Consider the following 25,359-nt stretch of genomic DNA (forward strand, 5'->3'; position numbering starts at 1 on the left):
CACATTGTCATTATTGGGTATTGTGTGCAGAATTTTGAGGACAAAAATTAATATTTTGGAATTAGGCAAAATCTGGGAAAAGTGAAGCGCTGTTTGAACGACTGTGGCAGGAGTTGGTCAGTTCAACAATTTTATTTTGATACTTGGGGAAAAACACTGATGAGGACTTGGACTTCAAAAGCAGTTTTATGTTCACTGAAGACATTTTTTAAATTTCAAACCAAACAAGAAAGTGAAAGTAAACTCTAAAATACCAACGTTATCAATTCCAATAGTTCACACTTTAAGGCAGTGCTTCTCAATTATTTTCTGTTACGAAAAACACAAAGTAACAGAGTCCATGAGTAATATAGGTTAGAAAAGTTGGTTAAAACATGAGTATGCTAACATTTAGTTAACATCAGCATTCTAACAGGATAACAGCTAACATACTTCTAAGATGGCGCCAAGTAACAAAATCCATGATCTAAAACTATATAGCACATTAACATTAGAATGTCAACAGAAGAACGGCATACTTCTAAGATGGCGTCAAGGAAATAAATATATCATTATTAGGTTTAAGTGTACAGAATTAGCTAGGATTAGTTTTGGGAGCTTTTGACATGGTTGGAGGGCTGGTTATGATTAATTACATGTTAATTATACGTTAACATAAAATGTTAACGCTTCCCTCTCCCCAGCCACTTCGTCCAGCTCCTCCCGGGGGATCCCAAGGCGTTCCCAGGCCAGCCGGGAGACATAGTCTTCCCAACGTGTCCTGGGTCTTCACCGTGGCCTCCTACCGGTCGGACGTGCCCTAAACACCTCCCTAGGGAGGCGTTCGGGTGGCATCCTGACCAGATGCCCGAACCAGCTCATCTGGCTCCTCTCAATGTGGAGGAGCAGCGGCTCCTCCACATTGAGTTATGGAGAGAATCGGTGACAAAGGGCAGCCATGGCAGAGTCAAACCCTCACTGAAAACGGGTCTGACTTACTGCCGGCAATGCGGACCAAGCTCTGACACCGATCATACAGTGAGCGGACCGCCACAATCAGACAGTCCGATACCCCATACTCTGAGCACTCCCCACAGGACTTCCAGAGTGACATGGTCAAATGCCTTCTCCAAATCCACAAAACAAATGTAGACTGCTTGGGCAAACTCCCATGCACCCTCAAGGACCCTGCCGAGAGTATAGAGCTGGTCCACAGTTCCACGACCTGGACGAAAACCACACTGCTCCTTCTGAATCCAAGGTTCGAGTTACCAGCCTAGCCTCCTCTCCAGTACACCTGAATAGACCTTACCGGGAAGGCTGGAGATTGTGATCCCAAGATAGTTGGAACACACCCTTCGGTTCTCCTTCTTAAAGAGCGCAACCACCACCCCGGTCTGGGGTCTGTGCCGATGTCCACGCAATGTTGCAGAGTCTTGTCAACCAAGACAGCCTCACAGCATCCAGAGCCTTAAGGAACTCCAGGCGGACCTCATCCACCCACGGGACCTTGCCACCGAGGAGCTTTTTAACTACCTCGGCAACCTCAGTCCCAGAAATAGGAGAGCCCACCAGATTCCACAGGCACTGCTTCCTCATAGGAAGATGTGTTGGTGGGATTGAGGAGGCATTCGAAGTATTCCCTCCACCGATCCACAACATCCGCAGTCGAGGTCAGCAGCACACCATCCCCACCATACACGGTGTTGACAGTGAACTGCTTCCCCTTCCTGAGGCGCCAGATGGTGTTCCAGAATCGCTTCGAAGCCGTCCGGAAGTCATTTTCCATGGCTTCCCCGAACTCCTCCCATGTCTGAGTTTTTGCATCCGCGACCACTGAAGCCGCACACCGCTTGGCCTGTCAGTACCTGTCCCTTGCCTCCAGAGTCCCATGAGCCAAAAGGACCCGATAAGACTCTTTCTTCAGCTTGACGGCATCCCTCACGACAGGCACCAACCACCTTGCGGCCACAGCTCCAATTGACCGCCTCGACAATAGTGTTACGTAACATGGTCCACTTGGACTCAATATCCAGCGCCTCCCTCGTGACATGTTCAAAGTTCTTCGGGAGGTGAGAATTTAAACTCTGAGAGGAGACTTTACTATACTTTCCCAGCAGACCCTCACAATGCGTTTGGGCCTGCCAGGTCTGTCCGGCATCCTCCCCCACACTCGGAGCCAACTCACCACCAGGTGGTGATCGGTAGAAAGCTCTACCCTCTCTTCACCAGAGTGTCCAAAACATGAGACCGCAAATCAGATGACACAACTACAAAGTGGATCATCAAGCTGCGGGTGTCCTGGTGCCAAGTGCACATATGGACACCCTTATTTTTGAACATTGTGTTTGTTATGGACAATCTGTGACCAGCACAAAAGTCCAAAAACAAAACACCTCTCGAGTTCAGATCCGGGCGGCCATTCTTCCCAATCACGCTTCTCCAGGTTTCACTGTCGATGCCAACATAAACGTTGAAATCACCCAGCAGAACAAGGGAATCACCTGAGGGAGCACTCACCAGTACTCCCTCGAGAGAATCCAAAAAGGGTTGGTACTCTGAGCTGCTGTTTGGTACGTAAGCACTAAAACAATCAGGACCCGTCCCCCCAACCCAAAGGCAAAGGGAAGCTACCCTCTCGTCTACTGGGTTCAAGTCCAACGTGCAGGCTTTGAGCCAGGGGTCAACAAGAATTACCACCCCAACCCGTCGCCTCTCACTGCGTGCAACGCCAGCGTGAAAGAGAGTCCAGCCCCTCTCAATAGAACTGGTACCAGAGCCCTTGCTGTGTGCGTCAAAGTGATTCCGACTATATCTAGCCGGAACTTCTCCACCTCACTCACCAGCTCAGGCTCCTTACCCCCCAAGCTAAGTGATGTTCCACGTCCCAAGAGCGAGCTTATATAACCGAGGATCGAACCCCCAAGTGTCCTACCTTCGGCTTCCGCCCAGCTCACACTACACCCGATCTCTATGGCCCCTCCTATGGGTGGTGAGCCCATTGGAGGGGGGGACCCACGTTGCCTCTTCGGGCTGTACCCATCCTGCCACCAGGCGCTCGCCATCGTGCCCCACCTCCGGGCCTGACTCCAGAGGGGGGCTCCGGTGAAGGGTAGGGGAAATCTAAGTCCTTGTTTGTTCTTTTCCTTAAAGGTCTTCGAGTGTGGATATTTTGAGAAGGTGACTTTGTTAGAATAATGTCACAATAACGACCATGCAATAACACAAATGCAAATGACGGTGTGACCAAGCACTAATGTTGTTGTCTTTTGGAGGACATGTGGGTCCCAAAGAATCCACAAAGAAGAAAGAGCACCTAATGATGTGTCCTGGGTGTCGTGTTTGAGGAAGTGTGAGGATGACTCACTGGCTGTCACGTGTCGCCTCGCACTCACAACTCATGTGTCAGTCTCTCTCCCAGCAGCTAATTAACGATCAGGTTATTATTATTATCATTATTATTGTTATTATTATTATTATTATTATTGTGATGCAACTTTTGAAGGAGTAACTGTGGTGTGGCTTGTTTGCAGCCATGTCTCTGCTGTGGACGCTCGTCTTTGGTGAGTCCTTCAAACATTCATCCATCTTTCATGTCTTCACCAAAAGCAACTTTCACATTTCTCATATTGTGTCGTTTTAGTCCAAAGATATATTGAGTCTTGCGCACATTTCAGATTTTCAAGTGTCGCCCAAAAGAAAGGCGGTTGGTGTCTTCTTCCCTCTTCTAAAAATACTTTAGTGTTTCCAATCGATGGGACTGGGATTTGTCATTTATGTCTCTTTTATTCTTGGCGTTTATTACAGCAGTGAAACACAATCAATTAACTTTTTTAATGTTTTTCATTGGGTTCATGTCTTGACCAATGCTGAGTTTAATGAGTCAGCAGTAAAACACTTTTTATTTAGGAATAAAGTGTTTGGATTTTATTATTACAATTCACTTTTACTTCGTTGTTATTACAATAATAATTTATAGAGATTTACATTCACAACTTAACCTTTTTTCAATGTTGCCAAGATAGCAGCATGTACGGACGCTGCGGTGAGGGATGGTACCGCTCACTAAACACTAGAACACTAAAAACAGAGTCGCCACCTGTATCTTCATCATGTTCTCATATTTGATGACAATAAAGTGTTCTATTCTATTCTATTCTATTCTATATAATTATGTTATATATAATTATATTCTATTCTATTATTTTATTGTATTGTATTTTGTTTTATTTATTTTATTTTATTGTATTGTATTCTATTGTATATCATTGTATTATATTCCATTCTATTGTATTTTATTTTGTTTTATTTTATTTTATTCTATTTTATTCTGTTATATATAATTCTATTGTATTCTAATGATTTATATTTTATTTAATATATTGTATTCTATCATAGTATATTGTATTCTAATGATTTCTATTTTATTTAATATATTGTATTCTATCATAGTATATTGTATTCTAATGTATTCTATTTTATTTAATATATTTCATTTTATTCTGTTCTGTTCTATTCTGTTCTAGTTTTATTCTATGTTATTGTAGTTTATTCTGTTTTCTTTTATTCTCTTCTATAATGTTATATTGTGTTCTGTGGTAATCTATTTTATTTTATTCTATTTCATTTTAATCTATTCTATTCCATTCTATTGTCTTATGTTCTATTATATTTTATTTTATTCTACTGTATTCCACTTCTATATCATTCTATTCCATTCTTGTTTATTATATTATTTTCTATTATATTATATTATATTCTTATCTAATCTGTTATTTTATTGAATTGTATTCTATTCTAATATGTAATTTTATTGTATTATATTCTATTGTATATCATTGTATTCTATTCCATTCTATTCTATTAATTCTATGTATTATTTTCTATTCTATTCTATCATATTATATTGTATTCTAATGTATTCTATTTTATTGAATATATTCTATTATATTGTATTATATCATATTATATTGTATTCTAATGTATTCTATTTTATTTAATACATTATATTCTATCATATTATATTGTATTCTAATGTGTTCTATTTTATTTAATCTGTTCTGTTCTCTTCTATTCTATTTTATTTTATATATTTCATTTTATTCTGTTCTGTTCTATTCTTTTCTGTTTTATTCTATGTTATTGTATTTTATTCCGTTTTATTTTATTCTCCTCTATAATGTTCTATTGTGTTCTATAGTAGTCTATTTTATTTTATTCTATTTCATTTTAATCCATTATATTCTATTATGTTGAATACTATTCAATTTCATTTTATTCTATTCTATCGTATTCCATTTCTATTTCATTCTATTCTGTTCTATACTATTTTATTATATTATACTTTATTATATTCCATTCTTATTCATATATTATATTTTCTATTCTATTTTATTCTCTTCTATTTCATCCTATTTTATTTGTTTAATGTCATAATTTTTTATGTGATTCAATTGTATTGTTATTTTCTATTTTATTTTATCTTAATGTATTATATTCTATCCTGTTCTATTATGTTCTATACTGTTCCATTCTGTTCTATAATACAAAAGGGACAAGCGGTAGAAAATAGATTGATGGATGGATATTTTCTATTGTATTAAATTTTATTTTATTGTATTTTATTTTATTTTATGCGCATCTTGAAAGGTGGAGCCTAATTGACTTTTGAGCGCCTTCTTCCTGCTTTGTTGGCATGAAAACCAAAAACATTACTTAGAGGCAGTCGGCTCTCAGTGCGTGACTACTTGTTTCTCAGCCAAGTGTTTGAACATAATAATATTAATATGAATAATGTTGTTATATTAATGTTGTCCGTCTGTGCACTCAAGCAGCGGCCATGTTGGACGAGGTGCAGTCCTCCGCCCCCGAGCCGTCCGTCCCAGACCGCGTCGTCGCTCTGGCGGGCTCCTGCGTGGTGGTCCCCTGCTCCTTTCCGCCCAAGTCCTCGCCCAGCCCGCCGCCCGCCAATGAGCGCGTGGATGTGCGGATGCGTTACCGCGGCGACGAGCGCTTCCTGTTCCGCCTTTCCCGCACGGCCTACAACAGCGAGGAGACGCGAGCAGTGAGCGCCGACTTCCGTGGCCGGGTGACCGTCGCTGGTCAGGGTTCTGAGGGCGACTGCTCGCTGAGGCTGGACACAGTCAGGGTGGACGACGCCAGGGTCTACGAGGTGTCCCTGAAGACACGTGGGGACTCAACTTGGGGGAGGACCAAGTCTTTCAGCCTCCTTGTCCTGGGTAAGTATTGCACTTATTATTATTTTTTTATTTTTTTTACTATCATTATTATTATTTATATTATCATTATTATTGTTATTATTATTATTTTATTTTTATTTTTACTATCATTATTATTATTATTGTTATTATTATTATTATTATCAATATATATATTTTTACTTTCATTATTATTAATATTATCATGATTATTATCAACATTTTTTTTTTTACTATTATTGTTATTAATAATATTATTTGTATTATTATTTTATTACTATCAATATTATTATTATTATCATTATTATTGTTATTATTATTATTATTATTTAATTATTATTAGTATTATTTTATTACTATCAATATTATTATCATTATTATTATTGTTATTATTATTATTATTAGCATTATTATACCATCATGTTGCATCCAGGAAGTCCTGTCAGCCATTTTTTTATACTCACACTTTCTGCCAAGATTTGACTATTAATTCACAAAACAGCAGTGTGCTCCTGTCTAATAGAGGATCTTTGACTGACATTTTATTACAAACAGCAAGGACCTCCTGTCTGATAGAAGATCTTTGACTTTGACCTTCACTTTCTGAATCAGTCCCAGAAACAACTTGGACCTCCTGTCTTATAGAGGATCTTTGACTCACATTTTCACACTTAGTCTTTATGAACAGCAGGGACCTCATGTCTTAGAAGATATTTGACAAACATCGTATTACAAACAACAGGGACCTCCTTTCTTATAGATGATCTTTGACTAACATTTTATTACAAACAGCAGGACCTCCTTTCTTATAAGTGATCTTTGACTGACTTTTTATTACAAACAAGGACTTCCTGTCTTATAGAGGATCTTCGTCTAACATTTTATTACAAACAGCAGGGACTTCCTGTCTAATAGAGGATCTTTGACTAACATTTTATTAGAAACAACAGGTACCTCCTGTCTATAGAGGATCTTCGACTAACATTTTATTACAAACAGCAGGGACCTCCTGTCTAATAGAGGATCTTTGACTAACATTTTATTAGAAACAACATGTACCTCCTGTCTTATAGAGGATCTTTGACTCACATTTTCACACTTAGTCTTTATGAATAGCAGGGACCTCATGTCTTAAAGAAGATATTTGACAAACATCGTATTACAAACAACAGGGACCTCCTTTCTTATAGATGATCTTTGACTAACATTTTATTACAAACAGCAGGGACCTCCTTTGACTGACTTTTTATTACAAACAAGGACTTCCTGTCTTATAGAGGATCTTCGACTAACATTTTATTACAAACAGCAGGGACCTCCTGTCTAATATAGGATCTTTGACTAACATTTTATTAGAAACAACAGGTACCTCCTGTCTAATAGAGGATCTTCGACTAACATTTTATTACAAACAGCAGGGACCTCCTGTCTAATAGAGGATCTTTGACTAACATTTTATTAGAAACAACATGTACCTCCTGTCTTATAGAGGATCTTTGACTCACATTTTCACACTTAGTCTTTATGAATAGCAGGGACCTCATGTCTTATAGAAGGTCTTTGACAAACATCGTATTACTAACAACAGGGACCTCCTGTCTTATAGATGATCTTTGACTAACATTTTATTACAAACAACAGGGACCTCCTTTCTTATAGGTGATCTTTGACTGACTTTTTATTACAAACAACAAGGACTTCCTGCCTTATAGAGGATCTTTGACTAACATTTTTCACACTCAGTCCCACACACAGCAGAGACTTCCTTTCTTATAGAAGATCTTCGACTAACATTTTATTACAAACAGCAGGGACCTCCTGTCTAATAGATGATCTTTGACTAACATTTTATTAGAAACAACAGGTAGCTCCTGTCTAATAGAGGATCTTCGACTAACATTTTATTACAAACAGCAGGGACCTCCTGTCTAATAGAAGATCTTTGACCTTCACTTTCTGACTCAGTCCCAGAAACAACTGGGACCTCCTGTTTTATAGAGGATCTTTACCTCACATTTTCACACTTAGTCTTTATGAACAGCAGGGACCTCATGTCTCATAGAAGATCTTTGACAAACATTGTATTACAAACAACAGGGACCTCCTTTTTTATAGGTGATCTTTGACTGACTTTTTATTACAAACAACAAGGACTTCCTGTCTTATAGAGGATCTTTGACTAACATTTTATTACAAACAGCAAGGACCTCCTGTCTTATAGAGGATCTTTGACTGACTTTATATCATAAACCACAGGGACCTCCTGTCTTATAGAAGATATTTGACTCAGTTTATATTCCAAACAACAGGACCTCATAGACCCTTACAGAGCAATCGGAAAAATGTGTCAGTTTCACTTTAGTGACTTGATTTATTTATTTCAACAACATCGGTTGAGTCCTATAAGTTCTGCCCGGCAACAAGTGGCTAATTATGTGATCCATTTCTTTTCTGTGCTGTTTGTTGGAAATAGAATCCTGCAGCTTTAAAGATGATGTTTTTGACACATGGAGTCCTGTATGAAATATAAAAAGGGGAAAGAAATCCACCTTCAGAGAATAAAGATGAGATAACAGTTGTTGTCCTCATTGACAGTCAACCCCGAAGCTCCCGTTATCAGCGGGGTGTTGTCGGCCATGGAGGGTCAGGTGGTCACCTTGAACTGCAGCGTGGGCTATTACTGCCCCTCTTCGCCCCCGACCCTGCGCTGGCAATGGGGGCGGGGCGTACATCCACCCGGGGCTCAGGAGGTGCGGACTCTCCATCCTGACGAGCACTCGCCCGTGTTGCAGGCCTCGCTGACCTTCCGGGTGTCCCAACGGGTCAACGCTGGCCTGCGATGTGAGCTCAGCTACGCGGGAGCCAAAGCTGTGGTCGCCGCCAACGACCTGCACGTTACATGTAAGAATTACTCTCGCAATTATTATAAATAGAATCATTTGTACATAAAATTGTTATAAGTACACCATTGCATAATATTGTATCCTTATTAACATTAAATAAAGGAACAAACGACGAAATATAGATAAACTTACAAACAAACTTCATTTATTTATTTATTTATTTTATTTTGAAGTGCATCAATTTGCCTGAAATTAAAAAAAATGTAATCCTTATTTAAACTATAAACTGTATCATGCCAAAAAAAAAAAGTTTTAGAGTGATACTGATAAAGTATGTTCCCAGAGGTTACTCGTCCAAAAACCCTGGAATCGAACTTAAAAGAACAGAGCTGCATTAAGGGGAAAATAAGGAAGTGCCCCTAGATAAATGGATAGATAGTACTTTATTGATTCCTTCAAGAGAGTTCCCTCAGGAAAATTAAAATAAGAGGCTGCAAACATTTTACTACAGTAGAAAAAAACGTTTTATTCATACATATTTATATTTAATTCAGAGGACTGATTAAATAGCACATTTTTACAACACATCTTTTAACTTCCTGTTAATGTGCCTGTCTTTTCTCTGTTTTTTTTTCTTTGGTTTGGGGCAGGAAGAGTTGTGCCCTAGGGATTCCGCCTTGCAACAAGTAGACTGTAAAAATTTGAGCTATGAATCTTTGTGCACCACACTATTTGATTCGAGTCTTGGAGGTGACGATTTGAATCAGAATCGATTCTCGTTTCAAACCGATACTCGATGCAAAATCAAAACTTTTTTAAAAATAACATTGGTTGCCAATTCTATGATTAACTACATTCCTCCATAAAATAGATAAACAGCGCTGATACATTTTTATATAACTTAAAATAAAACTGGTTTTACCATTATTATTGTGTATATATATATTGTTGCGTCACGACCTATTCTTCCTCCAAGGGAATCTAAGTTGCTGGTCAATCCCAAATTCTTTTGGATGACATATAAGCTGAGTAAGAAGGATCACCAGGACAGAATAGGTATATTTTCTAGTTTATTCCAAAGCTTTGGGAGGTCAACTCAATCAACACATTCGTATCGGCTGCCCGAGTTGATCTAACCCTCAAACTCAATAGCCCACTCCTTACACAAGAAGAAAGCCCCCACCTGTCAGGGTAGGAACACGGTCTTATTGTTCTCCTGTAGATAAGATATAAGGGAGTACTCCAACTCCCACATCCCAAAGCTTCAAGGTAACACACACAGTGTACTTGCAGACATAAGATGAAAAGATGGAAAGAGTACAAATGGAAAAACACTAGCTGTTTCAAATATGACTATGAATACAAATAAATAACTCTTAAATATGTATATATGCACTCTTCACAATATATATATATATATATATATATATATATATATATATATATATATGTATATATATATATATGTATATATAGATATATCTATATATACATATATAGACATTTATATATATACATATATGTATATATACATACATGTATATATATATATACAGTATATATACAAATACATACATATAGACATTTATATATACACATATATACATATTTATATACATATATACATATACTGTACATATGCATACATATACATATTTACATACTGGAAATGCATATATACACACTTTTTTTTAACTTGTTGGGGGGGAGCAGCATCGGTTTGATTCCGATTCTTGGGGTGTAACGATTCATTTTAAACCGATTCTTGCAACATATTGTTTGGCGCTTTAGTTCAAATACAACACATTCAAAATAAAGTTAAAGGTTAGAAAAGCTCCTTTTTTATGTCGTACACGAAGCAGCGACGTAGCGCCTAAAACAATACATATTTTTAAAAATACATTCTTGACATTCTGAATCTATTCAAAATCGTAACAAATAACATAAATAGAATACAAATGGTAATTTAGTTGAGATGTGTTTCTGCTTGCTACTTTTATTTTGAAATAGCCTTGTGAGCGACATTTTGTAGCACATAAAAACAATGTTGCTGATGCTTCCCTACAATATCGCACATTTGGACTTTTTCCGTTTTCTGCCCCGCAGTTCCTCCCAAAGACGTGACGGTGCAGGTGCAGACCCTGGCCCTGCAGGAGGGGGGCAGCGCCCTGCTGGCCTGCTCGTGCAAAGCTGACCCGCCGGCGTCAGAGTACAGCTGGTCCTACAGCCGACACGGCCGGATGGTGCACCTGGGCCTTCGCACGCACGCCATCCGCTTGTACAACGTGACGCGGGGCACGGCGGTCCGCTGTGCGGTCGAGAACCTGGTCGGTCGCGCCGAGTCGCGGACCACCGTCCTCAACGTTCTGTGTAAGTATTCCCGCTTTGATTTGGTGTAATTATAAAACCTCAGTTAGCGTTGCATCCCAGCAATTCAGCGGAGCGTTAGCAGCTTGCCTTGTTGCTAGGCAGAATTGTCAGGGGCACAAGTCAACCTGCCCCAAACCTCAACTAAAACAACTGGCATGAGCCAATCCAGTTACTGTATTTGTGGCCAGTTTAGAGAAAGGACAGGGAGAGTCGGCAGGAAGTAGTCCGACTGACCCAAACTAAGGACATCACTACAAAGATTGTGAGATTATTCACCTATTTACTCTAATTGCTATATCGTTGAAGGGATTTTTTAAATTGAGCTTTGGGGCTGGTCTTATTGTGCCCCCGCCAATTCTACCTAGCAACGAGTTGACACCACGTGTTACTGTGGCTGCTCGCTAGTAAAAATGGTTTCACTTGAAAACTCAACCTAATAATGTTATGAATCACAAATGATAGTACATCTAGAGCAGGGGTGTCCAAACTTTTTGACTTGGGGGGTCGCATTGGGCGCAAAAAAATTTGGCAGAAGGCCGAAAGCCGACTGCATGTAAAGTAATATGTATGTGTATATATACACACGCATATATATATATATATATATATATATATATATATATATATATATATATATATATATATATATATATATATATATATATATATTTATATACATATATATATACAGTATATATATATATATATATACATATATATATATATACACATATATATATATAGAGTGTATATATATATATATATATATTTATATATGTATATACAGTAAAAAAAAAAAAAAAAAAAATTTTTATTATATACTGTATATACATACATATATACACACACATACATATATATATATATATATATATATATATATATATATATATATATATATATATATATATATATATATATATATATATATATATATATATATAGTTAGATCAAGACTTGTATTACAAACAACAAGGACCTTGTGTGTTATAGAGGATCTTTGACTAACATTTTCCGCACTCAGTCCCACAAAAATCAGGGACTTCCTGTCTTATAGAGGCTCTTTGACTGACTTTACATTACAAACAGCAGGACCTCCTCTCTTATAAAGGATCTTTGACTAACATTTTATCACAAACAACAGGGACTTCCTCCTGTCTAATAGATGATCTTTGACTGACTTTATATTACAAACAACAGGACCTCCTCTCTCCTAACATTTTATTACAAACAACAGGGACTTCCTCCTGTCTTATAGATGATCTTTGACTGACTTTATATTACAAACAACAGGACCTCCTCTCTTATAAAGGATCTTTAACTAACATTGTATCACAAACAACAGGGACCTCCTGTCTTATAGATGATCTTTGACTGATTTTGTACGACAAACAACAGGACCTCTCTTATAAGGGATCTTTGACTCACATTTCATCACAAACAACAGGGACTTCCTCCTGTCTCATAGATGATCTTTGACTGACTTTATATTACAAACAACAGGACGTCCCCTCTTATAAAGGATCTTTGACTAACATTTTATCACGAACAACAGAGACCTCCTGTCTTATAGATGATCTTTGACTGCCTTTGTATGACAAACAACGGGACCTTATCTCTTATAAAGGATCTTTGACTCACATTTCATCACAAACAACAGGGACTTCCTCCTGTCTTATAGATGATCTTTGACTGCCTTTGTATGACAAACAACGGGACCTCATCTCTTATAAAGGATCTTTGACTCACATTTCATCACAAACAACAGGGACTTCCTCCTGTCTTGTAGATGATCTTTGACTGACTTTATATTACAAACAACAGGACATCCTCTTTTATAAAGGATCTTTGACTAATATTGTATCACGAACAACAGGGGCCTCCTGTCTTATAGATGATCTTTGACTGACTTTGTATGACAAACAACAGGACCTCATCTCTTATAAAGGATCTTTGACTCACATTTCATCACAAACAACAGGGACTTCCTCCTGTCTTATAGATGATCTTTGACTGCCTTTGTATGACAAACAACGGGACCTCATCTCTTTTAAAGGATCTTTGACTCACATTTCATCACAAACAACAGGGACTTCCTCCTGTCTTGTAGATGATCTTTGACTGACTTTATATTACAAACAACAGGACATCCTCTCTTATAAAGGATCTTTGACTAACATTGTATCACAAACAACAGGGGCCTCCTGTGTTATAGATGATCTTTGACTAACATTTTATTTATTATTTTATTTTATGTATATATATATATATATATATGTATATATATATATATATATATATATATATATATATATATATATATATATATATATATATATATATATATATAGATATATTTATATATATAGTTTTTTTTTTTGTTTGTTTTTTTATTTATTTAAAAAAAAAAATTCCCATCTTGTTAATATTTCCCAGCTGCCCTGACACCTAAGCTTCTTCTTGTATTGCGTTACACCAAATTACAAGTAAATAAATTCCAGGGCCCTCTCTCCTCCAGATAAGCCCGTCATCCAGAGGGCATCCTCAGCGTGCGTCGTCGAGCGGCAGGAAGTGTTGTGCCGCTGCTCGGCGGACTCGAACCCGCGGCCGGCTTTCACATGGAGCATCAACGGCACAGCCCCGCCCCCGGACTACAACGTGTCGCTCACGGCCGATATGCTCACTTCCACGCTGAGGGGCCGCATGAGCGGGCCCCTGACGCTCACCTGCTCGGCTGTCAACACCATCGGGAATGACTCGCTGACGCTGTGGCACGGCGGGCGAGGGCGGGGTGAGCACACCACAAAAATGGCCGACATGTCGTGCGGATAAGCGGTAGCATAAACGTTGCCTTTCGCTTTTGTGCAGACACGCTTCTGCTGCTCGGCTTTGTGGCGCCCGCAGCGGCCATCTTGGCGAGCGCCTTAATCGCCGTGCTCGTTTTCTACTGCTGCAGAAAGAAAGCTGCGACGTAAGATTTTACGAAGGTTGTCCTGTGGGAAGTTGCCCCCCGCCCCTCCCTACCTTGTCCAAATTATGTTTTTTATGTTATTAATGTGTAAGTAACGTGTTATTATTCATAACCACCCTCCCAACTATGTCAAAATCTCGCCAAACTTGTCCCGATCGTTGGTGTTGCAAACATTTTTGCTATAACTATTATAGTTTAATGTTATTAATATTTTATGACGTTTATGTTATTAACATTTGATCATGTTTGTTATTAACGTGCTAATATTCACAACTATTCCCCCCCCAACTATGTCAAAACCTCTCCAAACTTGTCCTAATCGTTTGTGCTGCAAACATTTTTGGTCTAACTTGTATAGTTTTAATTTTAACATTTTATGATTTTATGTTATTAATATGTAATTAATGGGTAATTCACGTGCAATTAACGTGTTATTTATAACTAGTCCCCAACTATGTCTAAACCTCTCCAAACTTGTCCCAATCGTTTGTGCTGCAAACATTTTTGATCTATTATAGTTTTTATGTTATGAGCGTCTTATGATGTTTATGTTATTAATGTGTAATTAACGTGCTATTATTCATAACTAGACCTCCCCCAACTATGTCAAAATCTCTCCAAACTTGTCCCGATCGTTCATGTTGCAAACCTTTTTGCTCTAACTATTATAGTTTTTATGTTATCAATATTTTATGATGTTTATGTTATTAACATTTGATCATGTTTATGTTATTAACGTGTAATTAACGTGCTATTATTCACAACTATGTCAAAACCTCTCCAAACTTGTCCTAATCGTTTGTGCTGCAAACATTTTTGATCTAACTTGTGTAGCTTTAATGTTAACATTTTATGATTTTATGTTATTAATGTGTAATTAACGTGTAATTAACGTGCTATTATTCATAACTAGAACTCCCCCCAACTATGTCAAAATCTCTCCAAACTTGTCCCGATCGTTGGTGTTGCAAACATTTTTTGCTCTAACTATTATGGTTTTTATGTTATCAATATTTTATGATGTTTATGTTATTAACATTTGATCATGTTTATGTTATTAACGTGTAATTAACGTGCTATTATTCACAACTATGTCAAAACCTTTCCAAACTTGTCCTAATCGTTTGTGCTGCAAACATTTTTGATCTAACTTGTGTAGCTTTAATGTTAACATTTTATGATTTTATGTTATTAATGTGTAATTAACGTGTAATTAACGTGCTATTATTCATAACTAGACCTCCCCCAACTGTCAAAATTTCTCCAAACTTGTCCCGATCGTTGGTGTTGCAAACATTTTTGCTCTAACTATTAGTTTTTATGTTATCAATATTTTATGATGTTTATGTTATTAACATTTGATCATGTTTATGTTATTAACGTGTAATTAACGTGCTATTATTCACAACTATGACAAAACCTCTCCAAACTTGTCCTAATCGTTTGTGCTGCAAACCTTTTTGGTCTAACTTGTATAGTTTTAATGTTAACATTTTATGATTATATGTTATTAATATGTAAATTAATAGGTAATTCACGTGCAATTAACATGTTATTTATAACTAGTCCCCAACTATGTCTAAAGCTCTCCAAAATTGTCCCAATCGTTTGTGCTGCAAACATTTTTGATCTAAGTATTATAGTTTTTATGTTATGAACGTTTTATGATGTTTATGTTATTAATGTGTAATTAACGTGCTATTATTCATAACTATTTACCCCAACTATGTCAAAACCTCTCCAAACTTGTCCTTATCATTTGTGCTGCAAACGTTTTTGGTCGAACTTGTATAGTTTTTATGTTAACATTTTATGATTTTATGTTGTTAATGTGTAATTAACGTGTAATTCACGTGCAATAAACGTGTTATTAATAACTAGTCCCCAACTATGTCAAAATCCCTCCAAAGTTGTCCCATTCATTTGTGCTGCAAACAATTTTGGTCCAACTATAATCCTTTAGATTTTATTAACATTTTATGATTTGATGTTATTAATGTGTAATTAACATATAATTAATGTGCAATTAATGTGTTATTATTTCTAACTAGTCCCCCACTATGTCAAAATCTCTCCAAACTTGTCCCATTTGTTTGTGCTGCAAACAATTTTGGTCAACTCTAATCATTTTTATTTTGTTAACATATTATAGTTTTTATGTTATTAACGTTTAACGAATTTTTGTTATTAAAGTGTAATTAACGTGTTATTATCCATAACCAGCCCCCAACTATGTCAAAATCCCTCCAAACTTGTCCAAATCGTTTGTGCTATGTTTGTGCTGCAAAAAAAGTCTTGGTCTAACTAAAAATTTTGATTTTATTAACATATTTTAGTTTTTATGTTAACGTTTTATGACTTTTTTGTTATTAACGTGTAATTAAGGTGTTATTATTCTTAACCAGCCCCCCAAACTATGTGAAAATCTCCCCAACCTTGTCCCAATCGTTTGTGCTGCAAAATTATTTGGTCTAACTCTTATGAATCTGATTTTATTAACTTATTATGGTTTTTTATGTTAATATCATGTAATTAAGGTATTATTTATAACTAGTCCCCGAGCTATAGTCAGAATCCCTTTCAAACTTGTCCCGATTGTTTGTGCTACGTTTGTGCTGCAAAGTCTTGGTCTAATTATAATCATTTTGATTTTTGTTAACGTATTGTATGTTTTATGTTATAACCATTGTATGACTTTTTGTTATTAACATGTAATTAACGTGTAATTAATAACTAGTCCCCTGTCAGAATCCCTCCAAAGTTGTCCCATTCATTTGTGCTGTAAACAAATTTGGTCTAACTATGATAATTTAGATTTTATCAACATTTGATGTTATTAATGTGTAAATAACGTGTAATTCATGTTTTATGACCTTTTTTGGTATTAACGTGTAATTAAGGTGTTATTATTCAAAACCAGCCCCCCCGACTATGTCAAAATCTCCTCAACCTTGTCCCAATCGTTTGTGCTGCAAAATTATTTGGTCTAACTATTATAGTTTTGGTTTTATTAACTTGCTATGATTTTTATGTTATTAACATGTAATTAAGGTGTTATTATTTATAACTAGTCAAAATCCCCCCAAACTTGTCCCAATTGTTTGTGCTACGTTTATGCTGCAAAGTCCTGGTCTAATTATAATAATTTTGATTTTGTTAACGTATTAATAGTTTTTATGTTATAACCATTTTATGTCTTTTTGTTATTAACATGTAACTAATGTGTTATTATTCCAAACTAGTCCATAACTATGTCAAAATCACTCCTAACTTGTCCCAATCGTTTGTGCTGCAAAAATCTTTGGTCTAACTAGTATAATTTTTACGTTATTAACGTTTTGAGATTTATTTTTTGCTATTGACGTGTAATTAACGTGTTATTTTTCATAACTTGACCTTAATTATGTCAAAATCATTCCAAACTTGTCCCATTTGTTTCTGTTGCAACAAGTTTTTGTTCTAGCTATAATAATTTGGATTTTATTAGCAAATTATAGTTTTTATGTTATTAACGTGTGTGTGTTTGTGTTTGTGTGTGTGTGTGTGTGTGTGTGTGTGTGTGTGTGTGTGTGTGTGTGTGTGTGTGTGTGTGTGTGTGTGTGTGTGTGTGTGTAGGATGGGGGCTATGAACCATAATAACATCTGACCCTGCACTCTCTTCCCAGACACGTCCTGACTGGACGTACTGCTGCAGGCCTGGCAGGAGGTTCAGGAGCCAATCAGGAGTGCACGCCGCTCTACATCAACTGCACCGAGGTGACCCACGTGTACACCAACGGCAGCTACCAGCTGGTGTACCAGAACTGCACGCCTCACTTTGTGCGCACCAAGCAGGTACTCCAGGTTCTTTGTCCGGTACTTTCTGCTCAGCATTGCCAATATAGTGGTTCTAGACCAGAAACAAACTCATAATTATATATAATAACATTTAAAAAAATTAAAATAAATAACATTTTTCTTAGCAAAAAAATGTGTAATACATAAAAATGTAGTTTTTATATAATTATATATAATAATATTAAACAAATTAAAAAATAGGATTGTGATTATTTATATATAATAAATAGATTTCTTAGCAAAAAAATGTGTAGTACATAAAACATTTGTTTTTATATAATTATATATAATAATAAACCACACAAAAAACTAATTATTTGTAATTATTTATATACTATAAATAGAAGCTTTCTCAGCAAAAAATGTGTAATACGTAACAATTGTGTGTCTTATATAAATATATATTATTATATATAATAATAAACAAATTAATTCTTTTTTTTTATAGAATTGTGAATTTTTTATTAAACAATTGAAACATAAAATATATAATCATTATATATAATAAAATTAAACAAATAAATAAAAAATAAGTAAAATAGGATTGTGATCATTTATATACTATAAATAGAAGCTTTCTCAGCAAAAAATGTGTAATATGTAACATTTGTGTGTCTTATATAATTATATATAATAATAAACAAATAAGAAATTTTTTTGAATAGAATTGTGAATTTTTATATACTATAAATAGAAGCTTTCTTGGCAAAACATGTGTAATACATAACAATTGTGTTTTTTTATATCGTTATAAAACTATTGAAACATAAAATGTATAATCATTATATATAATAATATTAAACAAATAAAATTAAAATAAATAAAATAGGATTCTGATTATTTATATACTATAAATTGAAGGTTTCTTAGCAAAAAATGTGTAATACATGAAAAAATTGTTTTTATATAATTATATATAATAATAAACAAATAAAAATAAAATGAAAATAAATACAATAGAATTGTGATTATTTATATACTATAAATAGAAACTTTTTCAGCAAAACATGTGTAATACATAACAATTGTGTTTTATATAATTATATATAATAATAAACAAATCAAAATAAAAAATGTTTTTGAATAGAATTGTGTTTATATACTATAAATAGAAGATTTCATAGCAAAAAATGTGTAATACATAAAGAAATTGTTTTTATATAATTATATATAATAATAATAAACCAAACAAAAAAACAAATTATTTGTGATTATTTATATACTATAAATAAATAAATAATACATGATAAATGGGTTATACTTGTATAGCGCTTTTCTACCTTCAAGGTACTCAAAGCGCTTTGACAGTATTTCCACATTCACCCATTCACACACACATTCACACACTGATGGCGGGAGCCAAATAGAAGCTTTCTCAGCAAAAAACGTGTAATACGTAGCAATTGTGTGTCTTATATAATTATATATGATAATAAACAAATCCCCAAAATTTTTTTGGAATAGAACTGTGAATTTTTATATACTATAAATCAGGGGTCACCAACCTTTTTGAAACCAAGAGCTACTTCTTGGGTACTGATTAATGCGAAGGGCTACCAGTTTGATACACACTTAAATAAATTGCCAGAAATAGCCAATTTGCTCAATTTACCTTTAACTCTATGTTATTATTAATAATTAATGATATTTATCTTTGTGGAAACACTGATCATCTTAATGATTTTTCACAATAAATATATATAGAAACAGATAAATATCAATATGCAACACTTTATTTTTATATTTTCTCTAAGTGCACATTTTTCAAATTGAACATTTTCAAATGATCACTTCTAAGGCAGTCTTGTGAAATATCCAATTTTAACTAGCTAGCCACTAACATTTTTTAACAAATCATGAATTACTTTGCACCATGTTTGTACAAATAATAACTCATGTAAAATACAAAAGTCAACTCTCAAATTTTCAAATAAATCATGTCACAATTTGAACTGGACACCAAATCTGGGGCCGTACTTATCAAGCTTCTTAGAGTGCCATTTTACACTTAAGTCCTGAAAATTTGCGAAATTTAGTCCTACTCTCAAACTTAAGAATAAAAGCTTTTTATCAACGTTCTTAAGTCTAAGAATCACTCCTACTCTCCACGATATTTAAGAGACCTTCAGAGGTGTCTTAAGTGGTTAGGAGTTGCCAGCAGGGGATGGCACTGAGGCGAGAGACGTGCGCGAACGTTCATCTTTGTTTGATGACGAGCAGCTGATCAAACGGTATCGTTTAGACAGAGCAGGTATTATTTTTGTCACAGATTTAATAATTTTCCATTCCTTGTTGATTTCTGCATGTGGCTGCAGTGGACTAGTATATATAGAGCCACCCACACCAGTTTCAAATTAGTTGCCTAATTAATGAATTGGAAAGAAAATGTTATGAGTGTAGCGTATGTGTGTGGCACACACATACGCTAGGTTACAGCATGTGAGGTGAGTGACGTCAGTGAGTGTGTGGGCGAGAGAGAGAGGGAGCGGTATTGTGAGTGCGAGCGGGGACTAGTTTGTTTTGTGTTGGATTGGCTGTGTGCAAGCAATCAATAAAGCAAGATTTGCAACTAATCGCCGGACTCATCATTCACTCTAAAGTCGTCCGCTGTGGAGACTCACTGTCGGGTAAAGTGAAGGGTGTTGCCCCGAGCATACATCCTGGAGAAGTGTCTCCCCTGCCTCTTTGATTACGGTCTGGGAGCAGGAAGCAGGAAAGGTGCAACAAAAAGGAAACATTTATTTTTGATTCATTGCCAATATTGTTTGTTTGTTTTGTATTATTTTGTAGTTTATTGTCAAAATATACACTCCCATTGTCCACTTAAATATTTCTAAGATATTTCTTTATTCTTAGACAAGGGATTCCCTTCCGTGATTGGTCATTTCTATGGACACAGAAATGACGTCACCTAAAATTCCGTTTACGGCACATAGTAATGTCGTATTTCAGCTCTGAGTGTGACACTTAAGATTCAGTCCTACACTTCGCTGAAAGTGTGAGTAAGACGCTTGATAACTAACTTTTAAGTGCAGCTTTCAGCGAAGAATTTATTTACTCTTAAGTCAACTCTTAGCAGACTTCTTAGGAGTAATTCTAAGAAGCTTGATAAGTACGGCCCCTGGTCCTTACGGGCTACCTGGTGCCCGCGGGCACCGCGTTGGTGACCCCTGCTATAAATAGAAGCTTTATTGGCAAAAAATTTGTAATACATAACATTTGTGTTTTTTTATATAGTTATAAAACTATTGAAACATAAAATGTGTAATCATTATATATAATGATATTAAAAAAATAAAGTAAAATAGGATTCTGATTATTTATTTACTATAAATAGAAGGATTCTTAGCAAAAAATGTGTAATACATGAACAAATGTTTTTTATATAATTATATATAACAATAATAAACAAATTGAAAAAAATTAAAATAAATAAAATACAATTGTGATTATTTATATACCATAAATAGAAGCTTTCTCAGCAAAACATGTGTATAACAATTGTGTGTTTTATATAATTATATATAATAATAAACAAATCCCCCCCAATTTTTTTTTATAGAATTGTGAATTTTTATATACTATAAATAGAAGCATTCTTGGCAAAAAAATATGTAATACATAACAATTGTGTGTGTTTTTATATAGTTATAAAACAATTGAAACATAAAATATATAATAATATTATATAATAATATTAAACAAAATTAAATTTAAATAAATAAAATACGATTCTGATTTTTATATACTATAAATAGAAGGTTTCTGAGCAAAAAATGTGTAATACATGAAAACATTGTTTTTATGTAATTATATATCATAATAATAATAAACAAATAAAAATACAATTAAAATACATAAAATAGAATTGTGATTATTTATATTCTATAAATAGAAGCTTTTTTGGCAAAAAATGTGTAATACATAACAATTGTGTTTTTTATATAGTTAAAGAAAAATTTAAACATAAAATAAAAATAACAATTATTAATTCAATGTTAAAAAGTTTAAATACATTAAAAGCTTTAATAAAATAGATTTAGATGGAGACATGTGAATAAAGCGCTAACAGAGTAACTGCTTAAAAGCTTTTCTAAATAAAGATTTACCAACTAATGAACTACTTTGACTCGTTCGCATGATAACGTCTTGGCCTTGTTTAGGTGCGTCGGATGGGCAGAAGAGGCGGCGAGCGCAGGCGAAGGGCTCTCGGCGTGCGTGCGGACACACAAGACGCCCCCGGGGACGTGCACGTGGCTGAACCCGAGTCAGCCATCTACCTGGAGGTCCTCTAGTATGACCCGTGAACCAGCCATGACCGGTAAAAACTGCAAAAATCTGGGACATGCGGCTAAGACGTTTCACATGAGCGCACAGCGTGTATGTGTGTGTGCTTTTAAAAGCTGGGGCCTGTTGCCTAGTGACTCGTGACATCATCGAGAGCCGTTTGTCTCTTCAATTTGTTGATTTGTTGTTCGAAAAAAAAAAAATTCAGTCTAAGCCTGGGCCCCCGGAGAGGGGGGCTCCAGACTGAGGCCAATGGGGAAAAAAACTCATAGCCATAGCACACATAAGCATGTGTGTAAGAGGGAAACATCAAACGTCAAAGAACACAAAGGACATTAAAGACATTAAAAGAGCAGAGCTGATGCAACCAGACATTTCTACATAGACTTATACTTAGACTTCCTTTTTATTGTCATTCAAATTTGATCTTTACAGTACAGATAAGAACGGAATTGCATTGCATTAGCTCATGGTAGTGCAGGGATAAAAAAGCAATAAGGTGCAGATATAAATAAATAGATTACTGTATAGATAAATTGTCAGGTTCTAACGCTGATGACATCTATTAAACAAGACAAGAAGCAAAGAATTAAACAGAGACAGAATTAAATTTGGCTCAATTGAGGAGAAAGGTCTAGACACTGTACCCTTGCACAGTGTCTCACACTCCTGACAAAAGATTGTACGCCTCCTCTTTTATTTGGACTTTCCCTGATTACATGGCAACAGCTGTTTCTAAAGGGATGGGGGTCGTAAACAGCCATCGCCTTTGATTACAAACAGTTCAAAGAAAAGGTCGTAAAAGAGTTCAAAGAAGAGGTCGTAAAACAGTTCAAAGAAGAGGTGCCTGGAACTTGGGCAGGCCCTGCTTTCTCTCCGCTTTGTAGTTCTCGGGTCAAGACACAATCTTTCTGTGGATTACAAGACATCAAAGAAACAGAACCCTCATGTCGCTCCCCATCCCACACAGTGGAGTTTTACAAGCCTTTTGTTTGGTAGGATCAAAGACAGCTTTTGTCTTCTCGCCGGGAACTCATGGCAACACAAAGTTTTGTGATAACTTAGATACAATTATTCTGACATAAATATATTGCACTTTTGCATATGCATCCACGTTTATGGGTGTATGTTATATTGTCTTTATATTCCAGCGAGTTAATCCATTTTTGGGGGGGAATTGAGGGGATACATACAGCTACAAAAGTTAAAAAAACAACAAAAAAACATATACACTGTGGTGGCCTCTGCAGTGTTCCACGCCATCGTCTGCTGGGGTGGGGGGAGCAGACCCAACAAAGCAACCAAGAGAGCCGCTCACTAACTCTCGGCCAGTGTCCAGTCCGCAAGGATGAGCAAGGAGACCGAGGTGTCCGACACACGCTCATTCAGCCAAGCTATCGTTAACAAGTTAGATTATTCATTACTAGTTACTATTATATAACGCCGTTTATTACGTAGACTGGCCATGACCTTGAACCGCTCCTGTCCTCTCCTTAATCTGATGGAGAAGATGAGAAGGTTTGGAGTACACTTTGTCTTCTTTTTAATCCGCACTTACACACACACACACGCGCATACACCGGCGCAGATGTGATTTGGTCTCCTCTGTGTAGCCGCTGTCATTTCACGCAAATGGATTTTGTGGAGATGTTTTATGTTCCCCCGCAGGCGGAAAGCCATAAAAAGCTTTATTGACTTTGTGAGCACATCACAATGACAATACACTTTTTTTTATTGCCAGTGCTGGAAAACGTTCCTCTGCATGTCATTATTAGTATAAATATTGTCATTACTCATTATGTAGGCACTATTTCATGATCACCTGTAAATAAAGTCAACATGACAAAAAAAAGTGTGTTCGTGTGTAGCATTTTTAAAAACAAACTTTAAAAAGACATTAAACAAGCACAAAATAAAGCTCCTCTATTGTATTTTTTATTTTATTTTATTTCCATCTGTATGGAGATTTCCTTTGGAGTCCCACCCTCTTGTTTGTAGTTCTTTCTTTCAGGAGTCCTATATGTAACTTTTCTGGTTTATCTCTTCAACGTAAATCTAAAGCTTTTGACTCACATTGGGTCGAAAGAACATGGCCAGGGACTAACTATTTGTACAGTGCATCCGGAAAGTATTTCCACATTATGTTATGTTACAGCCTTATTTCAAAATGGAATATATTCATTTTTGTCCTCAAAATTCTACAATAAATACCCCATAATGACACCTTTTTTATTTTTTTGCAAATCTTTTAAAAATAAAAAATCAAGAAATCCCATGTACATACTTAGTCGGACCCTTTGCTCAATTCTTTGTTGATGCACCTTTGGCAGCAATTACAGCCTCAAGTCTTTTTGAATACAATGTCACAAGCTTTGACACACCCATTTTTGGGCAGTTTCACCCTTTCCTCTTTGCAGCACCTCTCAAGCTCCATCAGGTTGGATGGGAGGTGTTGGTTTTCATCCAGAATGTCTCTGTACATTGCTGCATTCATCTTTCCCTCTATCCTGACTAGTCTGCCGCTGAAAACCATCCCCACAGCATGATGCTGCCACCACCATGCTTCACATTAGGGATGGTATAGGCTTGGTGATATACTGTATATATACATATATATGTATGTATGCATATATATGTATGTATATATGTATGTATGTACATATATATGTATTTATTTATTTATGTATATATAAACATTTAATAAAAGTCAAATACAAATAAGGCAACGAGAGAAGTATCCCACACTTCTTTTTGTTAAAGTAAATATGTACAGCAGATATGGGTAGCTACATCAACAATATGATTTGCTTGATTTGAAAAAAAACCAACAACGGGCCATAGTTTGGGGACCCCT

General features: G+C 35.7%; 1 protein-coding gene across 2 annotated transcripts; it reads left to right on the forward strand.

The window, feature by feature from the left end:
- The first annotated feature begins 1,818 nt into the window (after positions 1-1,818).
- LOC133635647 (sialoadhesin) lies at positions 1,819-24,328 on the forward strand. 2 transcript variants are annotated; one of them, XM_062028880.1, is made up of 9 exons: positions 1,819-3,418; positions 3,513-3,542; positions 5,811-6,218; positions 8,793-9,098; positions 11,147-11,410; positions 13,929-14,201; positions 14,279-14,381; positions 18,047-18,215; positions 22,382-24,328. In XM_062028880.1, exons 2-9 carry the CDS (start codon positions 3,515-3,517, stop codon positions 22,511-22,513), a joined length of 1,683 nt encoding a protein of 560 aa, XP_061884864.1. In that variant the 5' UTR covers positions 1,819-3,418; positions 3,513-3,514; the 3' UTR covers positions 22,514-24,328. The 2 variants fall into 2 exon arrangements, with proteins under 2 accessions (XP_061884864.1, XP_061884865.1); XM_062028881.1 differs by having other exon boundaries at positions 5,814-6,218.
- The last annotated feature ends 1,031 nt before the right edge of the window (positions 24,329-25,359 follow it).

The sequence above is a fragment of the Entelurus aequoreus genome, linkage group LG20, assembly GCF_033978785.1.
Source record: "Entelurus aequoreus isolate RoL-2023_Sb linkage group LG20, RoL_Eaeq_v1.1, whole genome shotgun sequence".
Taxonomy (NCBI): Eukaryota; Metazoa; Chordata; class Actinopteri; order Syngnathiformes; family Syngnathidae; genus Entelurus; species Entelurus aequoreus.